We start from the raw sequence: 17,903 nt of genomic DNA, 5'->3' as shown, positions 1-17,903 counted from the left end.
ACAGGATGTCCGGGCGGTACTTGGAGAGACCTCCCAGGAAAGGGACTTGGGAGTTCTGATCGACAAGTTGATGAAGCCGTCCGTGTAATGTGCTGCGGCAGCGAAAAGGGCGAACAGAATGCTAGGAATAATAAAGAAGGGGTTTACAAACAGATCAGAGAAGGTTATCATGCCGCTGTACCGGGCTATGGTGCGCCCTCACCTGGAGTACTGCGTCCAGCACTGGTCGCCGTACATGAAGAAGGACACAGTACTACTCGAAAGAGTCCAGAGGAGAGCGACTAAGATGGTTAAGTGGTTGGAGGAGCTTCTGTGCAGCGAAAGATTAGAGAAACTGGGCCTCTTCTCCCTTGAACAGAGGAGATTGAGAGGGGACATGATCGAAACATTCAAGGTACTGAAGGGGATAGACTTAGTAGATAAGGACAGGTTGTTCACCCTCTCCAAGGTAGGGAGAACGAGAGGGCACTCTCTAAAGTTGAAATGGGACAGATTTTGCACAAATGTAAGGAAGTTCTTCTTCATCCAGAGAGTGGTGGAAAACTGGAACGCTCTTCCGGAGTCTGTCATAGGGGAAAACACCCTCCAAGGATTCAAGACTAAGTTAGACAAGTTCCTGCTGAACAAGGACGTATGCTGGTAGGGCTAGTGTCAGTTAGGGCGCTGGCCTTTGATCAGAGGGCCGCCACATGAGCGGACTGCTGGGCATGATGGTACCACTGGTCTGACCCAGCAGAGGCAATTCTTATGTTTTTATGTTCTAACTTATCTAGTCTAGCCTCTGACTCTCTTACTCCTGTCTGATAATATATTGCAATGCCAGATAGCTGATTTAGTATGCAACAAGGTTCAAATACTAAATGACCTAGTAGGGGATCTTGATCCTGGTATCTTGTGCATTACTGAATCGTGGATTGCTAAAGATGATTTATTTACTCAAAATGAACTCTTTTCCCATGGCTATTGAGGTCTTTTCTCTTCCAGAAACTGCCAGAAAGGAGGTGGTTCGGCACTTCTCTATAAATCATTTTTTGATATACAGCTTCTTGGAAAAGGTAGTGATGCATCGCTAAAATATATGCTAGCTACTGTTAACAATGAGCTCTCCTGCCACCCATTAGGTATTCTGTTATTTTATCATCCCCTGATTCCTTGGAATAAATCTTCTGAACTAGTATTTGAGGCCATAAGTTCTTTTCTAAAAATTCCAGAGATTATTGGTGACATTAATCTTCATTTAGATGATAACTCTAATAAGGATGTTATCGAATTCAGCAGTTTTCTCACCTCTCTGGGTTTTCCTTCTCTTAAGTCCACTCCAACTCAAGAAAAAGGGCAGTCTATTGATATCATTAGCTTTCTTGATCTTACCGATCATAAAACATTAGTTGAGGATGTTTATTGGGAACAAGTTCCATTGTCTGATCACTTTCTGGGTGCCTCATGTCTTCCTGTTTTTATGTCCCATCTTGGGGCTAAATCTTGTATTCCAAAACTTATTACCTTCAAGAAGAAAATCGCTAGTGAACAATTTTGGTTCCAATTTCTCAAACAGTTTGCTTTCTCCCTCAGGCCCGATGCCTCAGAAGTCAACTGGCACAATTGAGTAAATCTTTCTGAGTCCACCTATTGTTCACTGGCTCCTCTATCGACTAAGACTGTTTCTTACTCTCGTAAGGCTCCCTGGCACCTTCCTTATCACAGAGAACTGAAACAGAAATGCCGAACACTGGAGCGTAAATGGAAAAAATCAAGATCCTCTGCTAACAGACAGTCATGGAGGGATAGTATCAGGTCTTATAATGCAACATTAAAAAAAGCTAGGAAAAATTTCTACAGTGATAAAATTATCAGATCCAACAATCAAAGTAGCACCTTGTTTAACATCTGGCACTCATTAACTACCAACAATGACTCATCAATACACCCTTTCTCCCCATTAGCAGATGACTTAGCAAAATTTTTTAACAAAAAAGTTGCTGTTATAAGAGACTCTTTTCCATCATTAGTTTCTTATAATTTTCTGGTGTTGGGTGATACTAATCCAATTGCAATTCTAGCAGATAGAATCTGGACAGCCTTTGAGTTTCTATCTGAGGCCCAGGTTGCAAACCTGTGTCATAAATTAAGATCCTGCAAATATGCTCTGGATCCATTCCCTTCATATCTATATGAGAAAATTCCTACTCAGGCCATTTCATCTCTTACCAAACTTATTAATTCTGCCTTATCATCAGGTCTTTTTTTCTGCAGAGATAGGTCACATTGTTCTGTCCCTACTATTGAAGAAAGCTGACTTAGATCCATCCTCACATCTAGCTATCGACCTATAGTGAATATTCCTGTACTGACCAAAATGTTAGAGTCCATTATATTGGCTCAGCTTTCATCATATTTAGAGAGATTTTCCATTCTTTTATCTTGCCAACATGGATTCAGACCTAATCTCAGTACCGAATCTCTACTGATCTCACTAATCTCTAAGGTTTAGCAATTGCAAGTACACAATAAGTTTGCAATTTTGCTACAATTCAATCTATTGGCGGCCTTCAATGTCGTTCACCATGATATTTTGATTTACCAACTTTATGAGATATGCATTGATTCCACAGTCTTAGACTGTTTTTCAAAATTCTTATGATCTCGCTCATATACTGTTAATATGAACGGCACCATGTCATCCTCTTGGAAGCCTTTATGCGGAATTTCACAGGGATCACCTTTATCACCTATTCTTTTCAACATCTACATGACTACTTTGAAACTTTTCCGTTTATCCCCCTGCAAAACACTATTTACGTATGCAGACGACATCTTTGTTCTCCTTGCGATTGACTCGAACCTCACTAACTTTGTTGGGAATATAATAGAATATATAATGAAACTTCAGTCTTGGGCCCTTACTGTACAAATGAAACTGAATGAATCCAAAGTTACTTTGGCTTGGCCCAAAATTAGAGCAGCTACCTTCGTCCATTCTGTTGCCTTCAGGATCCTCACTGCAAATTGGATTCTCAAGTAAAGTTCTGGGTGTCATTACAAATTCAAAACTTTCATTCACCGACCATCTTAATTCTCTGGTAAAAAAAAATGTTTTTTTAGTCTCCATATGTTAAAAGGAAAGTGAGATCCTGTTTCCATCATCAACACTTTGCTGTCCTTGTTCAATCAATCATCCTTTTGAGGCTGGATTATTATAATTCGGTCTATTTAAACTTGACCAAGAAAAGCTTTCAAAGACTTCACATCATCCAGAATACTGCTGATCTTTGCAAAAAGTAAATTTGATCACGTTTCTCCGCTCCTGCAAAAACTTCATTGGCTTCCTATAATTTCCAGGATATATTTTAAATGTGCCTGCTTAACATTTAAGATCTTGCATGGCATCCTTCCTCCTTTAATTCCCCTATCTTGGAATTCTGTAAGATCTGACATTACCAGATCTACTCAAAAATTTAAATTGTCCTTTCCTACGCTGAAAGGTGTTACCTATATTGGCAAATTAGGGAAGTCTCTACTTTTCAAAATTACTGAGCTGTGGAATGATTTTCCTATTCATCTGCGTGATCTAGGCTCTTTCCAACCATTTCGAAAACATCTTAAAACTTGGCTATTTTCAAAGATGTAAATTCCGCTCCTCTCCATAATATTCCAAATCCATATTGTATCTGTTCTTCTTTCTAATTTTCTTGTAAACCGTGCCGAGCTCTACTGTTATAGGTTTAATTCAGTTTAGTAATGGCTGATCTTCATGGGGCAATTCCAGAGTACTTCTGGTTTAACACTTCAAAATAGACTTTCCTGGGGGGTACTCTGGGATGGCTTTAAAGCTTATATTAGAGGCCATTTGATTAAATGGGTCTCTCATTTAAAGAAACAAAGAAAACAGAAGGATAGGCTATTAAGGCTGGAGAGTCAATGCTGTGAACTACAGTATTTTTTCCAGGGCTCCAAACAACTTAAGAAACAATTGATAATACATAAGGAACAGCTCAGAGCTTTATGAGCAGTTAAGAACAAAGCTAGCAAACGTTTAGCTCAACAATTGATAGCTAAAAACTCGGGTGATGAAAGATTCACATGGTCATTCTGATCCTCCTAAGCTCAAGGAGTGCTTCTTACAATTTTACCTATTATTATATTGGTCTGAGGTACATCCTCATCCTGAAGAGATTGCTAAATATTTGGAGGAGGTTTTATATCCTTAACTTACTAATGAGCACACACTTTCCCTTGATAAACCAATCCAATTGTAAGAAATTAAGAAAGCTATTTTGACCTTGAAGTCAGAAAAGTCTCCTGAACTTGATGGTCTCGCTGCAAAATTTTTTAAATGCTTACAAGGCTATGTAGCTCCATTTTTAGTAAAACTTTTTAATTACATCTTCAAGGTGGTAAATTGACAAGCTTCTATGAGTATGTTAGGGGCAAAGATAACTATTTTACCAAAACTGGGGAAAGACCCCACACTTTGTGGGTCATACCACTCAATTTTATTATTAAATTTAGATGTTAAATTATTGGCTAAAATACTGGCTAACAGACTTAATAAGGTCATTACCTACCTAGTGGGGTAGATCAAGCAGGCTTTATGCCTGGGAGCTCCACTAGTGATAATGTTTGGAGGACTTATGTTCTTATGACTCTGGATTTAACCTAGTATGCCAAGCAGCATGGAGCTCCACTGACCCTTTTTGCTGGTGATGCAAGTATATTTAGGCGATGCAAGTATATTTAGGACCCCCTATATTTAGGGGTCCTAAATATACTTCCCTCAAATTTCTCACTTTTAAGATTTTACTTTTGATTGCTTTTACCTCAGTGAGAAGAGTTAGTGAACTACAGGCCTTAGTCCACTACCATTCATTTTTGAAGTTCTTTTCCACCAAAGTAGTCCTCCAAACACATCCTAAGTTTTTACCAAAAGTTGTTACCTCGTTCCATCTCAATCAAGATATTTTTCTACACTTTTTTTCCCCCAAACTTCAAACTCTTCCAGCAAAGCAATCTTTACATTAATTAGATTGTAAAAGAGCTCTCCTCAGCTATTTGGTTCGCACAAAAATTTTCGAAAGAGCTCTCAGTTATTTGTTTCCTTTTGCAAGAAATCTTTAGGTCAATCAGTCACTAAGAGAACTTTGTCTAACTGGATTTCAAGCTGTATAGACTTCTGTTACCAACAAGCTAACCTTCAACCAACTCTTCATATTACCGTCCATCATCTTCAATCCATGTCCACTTCCATGGCTCACTTAAGAGGAATTTCTCTCACTGACATCTGCAATGTAGCCACTTGGTCAACACCTCACACGTTTACTAAACATTACTGCTTAGATAATGCTTCCCAATCTGATTTGGACAAGCTGCGCTACAAACCCTTTTTGCTTAACTTCTCCTCTACTCTTTTTGGATACCGGATTGTCTACACCAGGACAGTTAAACTGAAAACTCCTCAGCTTGGGAGGTACCACATGTGGCTGCATTATCCAGTCTATCCAAGGAGAAAGCATAGTTTCTTACCTGTAATGGGGGTTCTCCATAGATAGATAGATAATGCAGACACACCTCCCTCCCTCCCCTCAACAACAAATAAAGTATAGATATAATATAAAGTTTACCTTCCATGAACTTATTTTTACTACTAACTATGCTAGCTTGTGATAGACTGTTTTCTCATTTGCGATGACATCACCAAGATGGGAGCAGCGTGGACTGCTATTGGATTACAAAAATTTATATTGCTAGAGACTAAAGGCTACAGAAGATAAATAACAGAGGGGGTCTTTTACTAAGGCGTGATAGCTGATTTAGCATGCACTAAATATTAGCATGCTAAATCAGCTAGTGCTCCATAGTAAAAGACCCCCCAGAGTTAATGGAAGAACAGCTTTCTTATAATTCAAGACAAAATAAATTTAGCTCAATTATATAGCTTCACCAGAATTGTTACACATATACAATATTTTAGTTAGTGTTTATGGATAAGGCCTTGTAAAACTTTCTACTAGAAACTGACTTGTTTGAAGAAAGATATTAGAAAACAATTTCAATTATTTCAGTAATACATATTTAATTCTGCAGATTATGTTATATATTTTTACCTTGTGGTCCAAACGAACTCATCTGAGGTCCATATGTACCACTAGAATTACTTTGTTGGAAGCTAGTAATCCCAGGATGCATTTGACCTCCAGGTGATGGATGAGGAGACATAGAAGGCCCTGTCTGTTGTGATCCATACTGGGACATCTGGGGGTTCCTCTGCATGCCAGACAAGAAACCTAAAGAAAAAAATACTAGTCTGTATTTCCGTATTTTGTAAATTTAACACCAATGTTTATATAACTGAAATGATCAGGAAGATGAAATTTGTAGTGTCAGAAGCTCAGGCATACCATCTGTCTTGTTCTGAACCATTTTGTAAAATTTATTTAGTGCTGTAATGCTAGATTTCAATTCCAGGGTTACCAATTACACCATTTTGAACAGTTTACTAGAAATAATCATGTACCATTCATATACAGCATTGCAAATGTATCGTGGGAAAGACAGAATTCTTCTTACATATTAAAACAGGAAACATAGCCCAGAGGGTCTCTATAGTTTTTCACATCTCAAGTTTATAACACTATTTAATCAACCCAAAGCCCCCTTCCCCATAAAGTGCTACTTTAATTATACAGAAAAAGCTGTTAATGGCTGACTTAAAATATAGTTCTACCCAGCTTCCAGCTCACAAGGCAGGTGACAAGATAATTATTTTGGTAGCTGCTTAATTACTAAGTAATCTGCAGAAATATACAATTGCAATGTTTCTACATGATATTTGCAAGATAGAGAAGAGAAGAGAAGAGAAGAGCACCTTCTGTAATAATACCTATGAAATCAAGAATGGAATTGTTTTTGAGTCAATTTGAGAAATAAAATAGGCAATAGAAATGGAATAAATGTAATATTTAATAAAACCACAATTAATTGTTTTGCATTTCAATATTTTATTGAACACAAAACCAGTACCTATCAAATGTTTTCTTTTCAACAGAGCGTCAATGGAACTGTGCGTAGATAAACAGGTTTCCAACTTTTCATTTATGCATAAAAATATATGTACAGCGCTATGTATGTCTAGCAGCACTATAGAAATAAGTGATAGTAGTAAAAAACAAAAATATTACCCCCCCTTCCCACCCCCAGTATTCCAACACAATCACACTTCCAAATTGTTCAACACCACACTACAGGTTCTTGTGATTGTAGTCCCCCAAAAAGGAAGTCCACTATTTCAAAAATGGCTTCTTAGCTATAGCCCTTTTGGACACGCTCCATTCTCTCAGCAATTCATGCATTTGATTCCCCCACATCATCAAATATAGGGGAATGTTTTTGTTTATTGAATGCTAAATATACTTCCTTATTTGGTGTGCCAGTCAAGGTGGAGTACAGTTCAAAATTAAAATCAGGTAAATGGAAAGGAAACCATCAAATTCATACATACCTCACCAAACTGAAACATGAACTGCTATGTGAAAAGGACTGCAAGAACCAGTCTTAATATCTACCAATCAACCTTCTATCCACAGTCTTTAAATGCCAGCCTTCATCAAAGTCTGATTCTTCCATACTTACACTATAATGATGTATCACACCATCATGTGGAGGGGCATAATCGAAAGGGACGTCTAAGCCCGTTTACGTCCCATCTCGCAAGTCGTCCAAAGTTAAAAAGAGCCTAAGACACATTTTTGAAAGATACGTCCAACTTTTTTTTACTTTCAAAAATTGTCTAATTATACATCCTGTCAATCTGATCGTCCAAGCCACTAAATCGTCCATCTTTATACCACATTTACGTCCAACTTTCCGTCCAAGTCCAAAATGCCTAGAACAAGCCCTGTTGGACGTGGGAGGGGTCTGCAAAGTGATGGACTGCACACCCAGACATGCTACCTAAATAATGGGGTACCTTAAAGGGTACTGCTGTGAACTTCACAAAAAGGGTGCCATGGCTTCTCCTCACTACAGCTCCCTTATAGGTGACGGTGAGACCCCCAAACCACCTCCAGAATCCCCTAGACTCACTTATCTACCATCCCAATAGCCCTTATGTCTGCAGGAGCCACTTATATGCCAGTCAAAAAGGGTTTTGGGGGTGTATATGTTTAAGTATCAATGCAGTGATTACAGGGGCTTATGGGCATGGGTCCTCCTCTCTATGGGTCCCTAACCCACCCCCAAAGACGACTTAAGCTGCCTCTAGGCTGGACGACTAAGCTTTCCTATGCCAGGCGGCCAGCCAGGTGATGATGGTCTAGAGGCTGAAATTTAAAGTTGTGAATAAAATTTTTATGGGGGTGGGGGGGTTGGTGATCATTGGGGTAGTGTGTGGAGGTCTGTGTTATGTGTTTGCATTGCTTATCTGGTGACTTTAGGTGGGTTTTTGTGACTTAGACCATGTTCTCACGGGGGGTGCCAGATCACGCGGGGAGGAGGGACTTTGCGAGCGGGGGGGGGGGGAGCAGCGCCCTGGCCTTGGGGAGGGGGATGGGGGGTGGGAATGTATCAAAGCGAGTTTCCATTATTTCCTATGGGGAAACTCGCTTTGATAAACGAGCATTTTGGATTACGAGCATGCTCCTGGAACGGATTATGCTCGTAATCCAAGGTACCACTGTAGTTGTATAAAAATGTATTTCTGGTTAACTGTGTCATTAAACAAAATACAGTCAAACCTCGGTTTGCGAGTGTTTTGCAAGACGAGCAAAACATTCTCGCAAAACCTGTCTCGCAAACCGAGTGTTGACTCGATTTGCGAGTACCTCCCAAAAACCAGCATTTCTCCCTCCCGCTCGCAAAGGCCCCCCCACTCAAACCAGCACCCCCCCATACCCGCGCGAACCGGCACCCTCCACCCGAACAACTTTAAACTTACCCCCCCCCCTGTTTGGCACCGGCACGCAGCCCACAGGACGTGCCGGTGCTACTTGAAGATCTTCCTGCCTCTGCCGGGCCTTGAGCATGCATCTGCGCATGCTCAAGGCTTCTAATTCTCCCTCTCGCCGAGATTCTCGGAGATAAGAGAGGAGTTCTCAGGGAGCCGTATAAGAAGGAGATAAGAGAGGAGAGACACTGAGGAGGCGGCATGAACACATTTGTAGATTAGTAATGGGAGTTTGAACTGTATGTGGAAGCAGATAGGGAGCCAGTGGAGTGATCTGAGGAGAGGGATAAAGTGAGTGTAGCAAGGTTGGCAGTAGATAAGTTGTGTAGCTCAGTTTTGCAAAGATTATAGGGGGAGAGGCGGTTCAGCAGGTTCAGAAGTAAACTGCAGTAGTCTAAGCCGTGAGGTTACAAGAGTGTGGACAAAGGTCCAGGTTGTGTGTTCAGAGAGGAAGGGATGAATTTTGGCGATGTTGTAGAGATAGAAGTGACAGGCAAGAGAGCCAGAGTTACTAGTAATACTGCTGCTAATAGATTTGGGTGATAGTAATATTCCCTGTAATGTTAGGAAGAGGCTAGGGCACTTTAGAAAAATTGAAAGGGGAGCCCAAAGCCTCATGGAGTCTGGAATTGTATCTGAATTGATATTTTGTTGAACATTTTGTTTTGGGACTGGTTAAGTTTGAACACAAAGATGAAAAGTTTGAGCCTGAGTTTGGGAAGTGCAAGTGCACAAAAATGAACTCTGTTGTTTGCTTTTATGCCCTATTGCGGTGAAATAAATATGTGACTGGATTTTGGAGCGGCTTGTTTATTTTTGTCACCGATTCTAACTTGGCTACTCTAGGGATCGCTCAGCCTGGTGCTGTGGAGGTCAAGGTGGGTCACTGGCTTTAGCCTTCTCCCCACCACAGTACATGCCCCAATGTCATCAAGTTCATTCTACAAATTTATTGCTACAAACTGTGGGAGAAGAGTCTCGCTTCCACCAGACTAATTATAAAACGGTGTGTGTGTGTAGGGGGGGGTAGGGTGTCTCTCCTTACAACAAGATATTTAAATTAGTATGTGAAAAATAAGATCTTTTAATATACAGTGTTATCACTCAGCAAAAAAAACATTTTTGCTGTTCTTCAGGCCACACACACAAAAAGCCAAACCTGCAGTGCCTTTGGCAACCAGACAATATATTTCACATTGGCATCTGCTATTATTTACACAGCAGCTTCCTTGTTTCTTCTCACTGGTGCAACAAAAAAAATGTTTTCCCTACATGTATAAAGATCATATGCTATAAAATCTCAGTCTAAAAATTTCTGTAGCATACTTGGCTACAGTATTTCTAAATACATGCTTGCTAATCTAGTCTTCTTTCAGAATCTAATACCTTCCTATATTTTTCTTCATTGCAAGGCCTAGGATCAATGAGCCACTGACTCTTCCCCCCAATAGGAACACTCCCCCTCCCCTACCTTTTCTGCCAGTTTGCTGCTGGAACTGCTTCTAGGCAGGGCTGTTCTGTATTCTACCTGCACCATGCAACTCGGAATTTGAGTCACATGGTACCAAAACCCCAATACTTTTCTTCTTAGACTGCAATAAAAGCATGGGAGTTTGGGTACCACCTGGCTCAAACTTATTGAGAGTTACATGGTGCTAGCTGCTCTGGAGATAGTTCCAACAGCAAGTCTCTAAACAAATTTTTTTTTAAAGATTTTAGGAAACTAGGCAAAGAATATATGCACTAGCAGTGAAAAAATGTACAGCCCAGCTGTGGGTATGATAGCAATAATAGCTTGTGAGTGAGCATGGGGACTTTGCAAGCAAGTCCTTTGGAGAGATGTAATGGTTAAAACTGAAGAACTGCCAAGTTATCTAGTTCCAGGAGGCAAATTATAAGCCAGTTCTGGATCTCTGACAACCCTGTCTTAGTATAAGGAACCTGAAGCATTGATTTCAATTGGTGGCATCAGGGACTACAAACTGAACACTGAATTGGGATGCACTGTATGCTCTTTCAAATCTTTAGTGATTTTATTAAGCATATAAAAAGTTCAACACTTATATATTCAAGAATTCAATAAACAGCACTTACATACTTGCAAATTACTGAAACAATTTACCCATCCCTCCCCCCCTCCCTGGATTCACGTGGAAACCAGTGAAAATAAGATTGAATCTGGTAAGTAAATTACGAATCATTAAGGTGTTTAACAAATGATTCTAATGGACTCCAACTTTCTTTAAAATCCCTAATTTCCCCAGATTGCTCCGCTAACATTCTTTCATAACGGTAATCTAAACAAAGTGTTTCTCACCAAAAAGTAAAATTTAGACGATCCCAATTTTTCCAATTTCTAGTGATTAGTTGTATGGCCACCCCAGTCATTATAAGAAGTCTATCCTTATTCTTGTCAATTGGACTTTTAGGTTTTAACGATGTCCCAAATAAAATCACATCATATGACAATGGAATAGAGACACTTAAAACAACATTAATTTCGCCCCAAATTGATTTCCAGAAATTAATTATCAACGGACAATTAAAAAAAAGATGATCCAGTGGCAGCATCCATTCGATTTTGTGTTATCCAGTTTTTGCAGTTTTACTGGAGTCCAAAATATTCTATATAATAGAAAAAACAAAGTTTATCTCATAGATGCTGAAGCTGTGCAATACATCCTCTGAGTCCAAATCCGTGGCTATTGAGTAGTAGAAATGTTTTGTTGTGTTTCCATGCCCAAAATATCTTTTAAGCTTGTTTTTGGTTTTTTTGAAAGATACTCGTATATTAATTTGCACCATTGAAGTATTTGTTACTATGTTTTAGTGATACTGAGCTACATTCTTTAAAAAAGATACTTTGTTTGTTTGTTGGTGGTCTATGTGAGAAGAGAATAATGCCATGATGGTTCTCTATCCCACTGGTCTTTATCTTATATGACTGGTGTGTGTATGTGTGTGTGTGGGGGGGGAGGGGGGTACTGAGCACATTCACTATAAATTTTGACACATCCTCAACCTATCACTCTCTATTGCAATTATCCCTGATGCCTTCAAACATGCTGTTGTCATACCCATCCTCCAGAAACCCTCAATGGACCTCATGTGTCCCTTCAACAATTGCCCCATCTCCCTCCTCACCTTCTTATCCAAGTTATTTGAATGTGCTGTTCATCACTGTTGCCTGGACTTTTTCTCACCCCATGATATTCTAGATCAGCTTCAGTCAGGCTTTTGCCCGCTACATTCCACAGAATCTGCCCTTACTAAAGTTTCCAATGACCTGTTCTTGGCCAGATCCAAGGGCCTCTATACTATCCTCATCCTTCTCGATCTGTCTGCTGCCTTTGATACTGTTGATCATCGCCTACTCCTTGATACACTGTCCTTGTTGGGATTCCAGGGTTCTGTCCTCTCCTGGTTTTCTTTTTATCTCTCCCATCACACCTTCAGTGTATGCAATGGTGGTTCCTCTTCCACAGCCTTCCCGCTATCGATTGGTGTAGCTCAAGGCTCTGTCCTGGGACCGCCCCTTTTCTCAATCTACACTTGCTCACTTGGAGCGCTGATCTCCCATGGCTTCCGGTATCACTTCTATGCTGACAACTCCCTGCGCCAAATATCTCTATTGAAACCCAGAGCAGAGTTTCAGCCTGCCTGTCTGACATTGCCGCCTGGATGTCTCATCGCCATCTAAAATTGAATATGGCTATAAAAGAGCTGCTCATCTTCCCACCTAAACTCACCTCTCCACTTCCCTCATTCTCCATCTCTGTGGACAACACTCTCATCCTTCCTGTTTTGTCTGCTCGTAATCTCGGGGTCATCTTTGACTCCTCTCTCTCCCTCACCGTCCAGATACAGCATATTGCTAAAACCTGTCTTCCTCTATAATATTACGGAAATCCGTCCTTTCCTCTCTGAACACACTACTATTCACCCTATTCACCTCGTGCTTAGACTACTGCAACTCACTACTCTCAGGCCTTCCATTTAGCCATCTTGTTCTCCAGAATTTGGCTGCACAACTCATATTCCAGGACAGCTACTTTACTCACATTACCCCTCTCCTAAAGTCACTTCATTGGCTTCCCATCCATTTCCAAATACAATTCAAACTCCTCTTACTTACCGCTGTCTGTCTGTCTTTTTTTCTTTCTCTCTCTCTCTTTGGCCGCTGTCTGTCTGTCTACCTCTCTGGCTGTTTGTCATTCTTTCTGTCTGTGTCTCTCCCTGTCCCCTTGTCTGTCTTTCTTTCTGTCTGTCTCTCTGGCTCTCTCTCTGGCCCCCTGCCTGCCTGTCTCTCCGTGGACCCCTTCTGTCTCTCCCCCCCAGAGCAAACCAAGATTGTTGCCTTCCCCCCAGCATACCCCTCCTCCCAAAGCAGCCCCCTTTCCCTCTCCCCCTCCACTTCCCTGTGCAGCAGTAGCAGCTGGACGCCTTGCAGCACCCACACCCTGCCTGCTTCATCCAGTCCAGGGGTGTCCAATGTCGGTCCTCGAGGGCCGCAATCCAGTCGGGTTTTCAGGATTTCCCCAATGAATATGCATGAGATCTATTTACATGCACTGCTTTCAATGCATATTCATTGGGGAAATCCTGAAAACTCGACTGGATTGCGGCCCTCGAGGACCGACATTGGACACCCCTGATCCAGTCCAAAGGACACCCTCTTGCCGTTGCTCTCGGCAGTGAACCCTCCTGCCATTGCTCTCACCGCTGCTCAAACCGCCGCACACACCGCAAATGGAACACGGCCACGGAGCCACAAATCACGGAGGTAGGGATCATGGCATTAAAAGTGCGCACGCGCGCTTAGGGTTTTATTATAGAGGATGTACAAAAAGATTGTTGAAAAGATTACAAACTGTGTAGAATTCTGTAGTAAGGGTAATTTTTTCCCCACTCTATATATGATAGAATTACACCATATTTCATTAAACTACGTTGGTTGCAAGTAAATGCAAGGATTTATTTTAAGCCTTGTATTTTGATTTTTAATATTCTATATGCTCAATAACAAAAGCTCAAAAGAGCTTACCTATTAAAGAGAGCTGAAACATAACTCTCCTGCTGAATATTACTAACTTAGCTTTTCAGCACAAGCTGCAATTATCAAGCAAACCAGAAGGTAGGAAAAAACTCGGCTAGATTCTTAAAACTTTGCAGTAAAATACGATGGGGCACTGTCGCAGCCATTATTGTAGCGATATCAAAAAGGCGAGTCATTCTTCAAAAACCTTGCATGCAAATGAGGTTGGTGGAGAGTAGCGAAGATTCGGTAAATTTGCATGTGCCCATCACTGGTGATAGCGATGGGGACATGCGCAGAATAAATGCAAAAAAATTTTAAAAAACAAAATCAAATTGAAGATTGGCAGGAGGGATGCCCACTCCCCTCCTGCCACCAAGCAATGTTCCCCGACACCGCCATGCCTCTGACAACCCCCCGCTTCCTCACCATTACCTTTTTTATGATGGCTGGCCAGAGGGATGCCTACTCCCTCCGGCCAGCAGGCCCACCTTTTCAAAATGGCAGGCCTACAGCTCTGACTGGCCCAAGTTGTTTAAGGCCCCTCTTATGGGGGTCGCTGAAGGCCATGGGGGATTGTTGGGGGGTATTACTTAGCAGTGGGAGGGAGTGAGCATCTCTCCTGCATGCTGGGGGGGGGAGGCATTGATCAGAAAGTAAGGCAACGATAGCGTAGACCTGTCGGTAAATTTTGGCCACAAATGTGGTACAACGAGATTACAGAATCACTCAGCAATTATAGAGAATTGCTCGGCATGCTCATTTTATTAGTAATGACCCATTGTACTATATTTGCATGGCAGTTTCAGAGACTGCCGGAAAACTTAGAAAAGACCACAGTAAAGCCATTTTAATAATCATCCACTAAAACACATGCACTCTAAACCAGTGGTTCCCAACCCTGTCCTGGAGGAACACCAGGCCAATTGGGTTTTCAGGCTAGCCCTAATGAATATGCATGAAGCAAATTTGCATGCCTATCACTTCCATCATATGCAAATCTCTCTCATGCATATTCATTAGGGCTAGCCTGAAAACCCGATTGGCCTGGTGTTCCTCCAGGACAGGGTTGGGAATCACTGATCTAAACCATCTGGAACCGGTTTAGCGAGAACGTTAAAGGTAGAGTTTAGTTTTGAGAATCTGGCCCTCAGTGATTTTACAGGAGTCATATAGAAATATTTATTGATCCTTCCAAACTACCTCTTTTCTGTCATTGGCATAAACACCCCCACCCCCAATTTGGTGCTTTTAAATTTTCAATTACTTCCCTTTTCCAATTTTTCTCAAAAACACTTCAGTCAATGAGACAGAATACTGAAGAATGCATACTAAACAGTAGTTTTATCTTTGAATCAAACATTGCCAATTTTAAAATTTTTCTCAAACACACTGTTGTCAGAGAGACATAGGGCTCCTTTTACGAAGGTGTGATAGCGGGTTTAACGCGCGCGACTTTTCATCACGCGCTAACTCCCGTGCTAGCCGTAAAACTACCGCCTGCTCAAGAGGAGGCGGTAGTGGCTAGCGTGTCCGGCAGTTTAGCGTGCGCTATTACGTGAGTTAAACCGCTACTGCAGCTTTGTAAAAGGAGCCCATAGAATACGGAAGAATACAGTTTAAACAGTAGTATTAAAGTCTTTTCACAAAAACATCAGACAGTCTAAATAGCAATTCAAATTTTGTAGACAGTTCAAAAAAATTGGGGGCTGATTCTGTATAGGACACCGGTCTCAGAAGACACTTAAGAAATGGCTGAGAATCACACACCGGCATCCTATACTGAATCACATCTGCCCTAATAGACAGATGCCTACCTCCCTCCCCCCCCCCCAATTCTTTAACCAGCACCCATATCACAGGCGCCAGTTACAGAATTGTGCCTGCCTGATCAAAGGATCCCTTGCCATGAGGTGATCACAGCAAACATCCAGACACCCCCCTGACACACACCCCAGCACCCCTAAGACCACTCTGACACCCCCCACTTCCCACACTTTTGATGAAGGAAGATCAGCTTGAGGGATGCCTACCCCTAGCCAGCTCGCCTCTTCAAAATGGTGGGCCTTCTCCTTCCCGGTGCATCCTGGGAAATGCCTAAGGCCCTTCCCATAGGAGGGGCCTTAGGTATCTGAGCCAATCAGGGACTTAGGCCCCTCCCTGGTTAATCTGGGTAGATTTCAGGGGGGGGGGGGTTCCACTGCTACAGCCACTCAACTGATCATGGCAGGGGTATCTTCCCCCTGATTAGGCATGCCAGATTGTGGTAGGACGCCTACCACCGCCTACAATCGAGACACCTGTTTATTGAATTAGCTCCTTTATGTATACTTGCATTCACTCCACATGGTTCAAAAAGCCCGAAAGAGTTTTACTCAAAGTATAACTTTCAATCCAATGCTGTCAGGGAAATTTTCAATCAAATCATTCCTCCAGAGCATTGAGCTTCTGTGCCACAATTCTTCAAAACTCGATGCTCCAGATGAATTGTTTTGAATGAAAAATTCCCTGACACAGCAGCAGTTGAGGCTGTGAAACACTGACAGTGTCAGAATAAAATAAATTCAGGGTGGTTATGAAGAAAAGAGGAGATAAGGAAAAAGAAGGAATGGGGAAGTAAAGCAAGCAGGAAATGTAGAAATGAAAGGTAAAGAGAAGCAAAAAGAAACAGAAAGGAGTGAAAGAACTGACTGAAAAGAAAGAAAAAAAGAGACAGAAAACAAACAGGGACACTATCAAGACCAGAGAAAGGAAAAATGATATGCCAAGACAGAAAACAAGCCAAAGAGCCCCAAGGATGGAAACTTTTAATGCTTGTTAGAAAGCATTGATAATGCATCAGTGTAAAATATCCTGGAGTGAGCGCAAATACTCTGACCTGGATGTGTCTCATACAGAATTTATATGATAGGAATAACTGAATTCTGCTGGCTGATTTGACGTTTTATGGCTCATAATTACTCCTCTTGTATGTAGGCTATATCTACCTGCCCTAAGGATGTTGTACTAGGTCTGAAATATTTTGTGTATTAAATGTAAAAATGTGTTTTCAGTTATACAAGTAGATTGTAATTTTCCATTTGAACAGTCCACTGGCAACCCTCAAGATTTTAGCTCACTACTGGAACTAAGAGGGGGTGCTGAAAAGTTCTCAGCCTAACCAAGAAGGAAATGACGTGGAGCCATGAAACTTACAAGTTATTCCACATAGTTACCCCTAAGTTCAACACACTTGGCACATCGTGTCTGAAGTTTCTGTAACCCTTCCAAAAAAATACTCTGATGTCTGGTCATTGAAATACTGCTCCACTGCTGCAATTACCTCTGAATCACTCGAAAATTTTCGCCCTTTCAAACTCTTTTTAAGGTTTGGAAACAGAAAATAGACAGATGGAGAAAGATCTAGTGAATAGGGTGGATGGTCTAAGCACTGAAACCCGAACTGCATCACACCATCCATCATTTTGCCAACCTTGTCTTACAAAAAGAGAGCTCCTTCCTGCAGCTTCCCTCTCCTTTTTTCTTTCAATGCCTTCTTTAAATCGGCACAGCAAGTCACAGTACTATTCTTCATTAACTGTTTGGCCCTCTGGAAGATCGTCGGTCATTACAAACCATACTGATCCCAAATCACTGTGGCCATGACCTTTCCTGCTGACTTTTGGGTCTTGAATTTGGAGAATCTGAGTGCCCCCATTGCATGGACTGCTGTTTTGTCTCATGCTTCATCAACAATAACTAGCCATTCCAAAACGTTTTGCCCAGCTCACTGCTAATGATGCAAAATCAACTTGGATCCACTTGACGTCATTTCTCATCAGCATTCAAACATTTAGGCACCCACTTGACTGACAGCTTCTGCATACCCAGCTGCTTAAGTATTATACTACTACTACTAATCATTTCTATAACGCTACTAGGGACAGTGGA

General features: G+C 41.4%; 1 protein-coding gene across 3 annotated transcripts in view; it reads right to left on the bottom strand.

Annotated features, from left to right (window-relative positions):
- ARID1B (AT-rich interaction domain 1B) overlaps positions 1–17,903 on the bottom strand; it is a 938,949-nt gene that overhangs the window by 236,800 nt on the left and 684,246 nt on the right. For all 3 annotated transcript variants that reach the window (XM_033937003.1, XM_033937004.1, XM_033937005.1), the window contains one exon: positions 6,102–6,281. In XM_033937003.1, coding sequence (XP_033792894.1) covers positions 6,102–6,281 — 180 coding nt within the window. The remainder of the gene's footprint in view (positions 1–6,101; positions 6,282–17,903) is intronic.

This window comes from Geotrypetes seraphini, chromosome 3, assembly GCF_902459505.1.
Source record: "Geotrypetes seraphini chromosome 3, aGeoSer1.1, whole genome shotgun sequence".
Lineage (NCBI taxonomy): Eukaryota > Metazoa > Chordata > Amphibia > Gymnophiona > Dermophiidae > Geotrypetes > Geotrypetes seraphini.
This window is presented reverse-complemented; position numbering and strand designations above follow the sequence as displayed.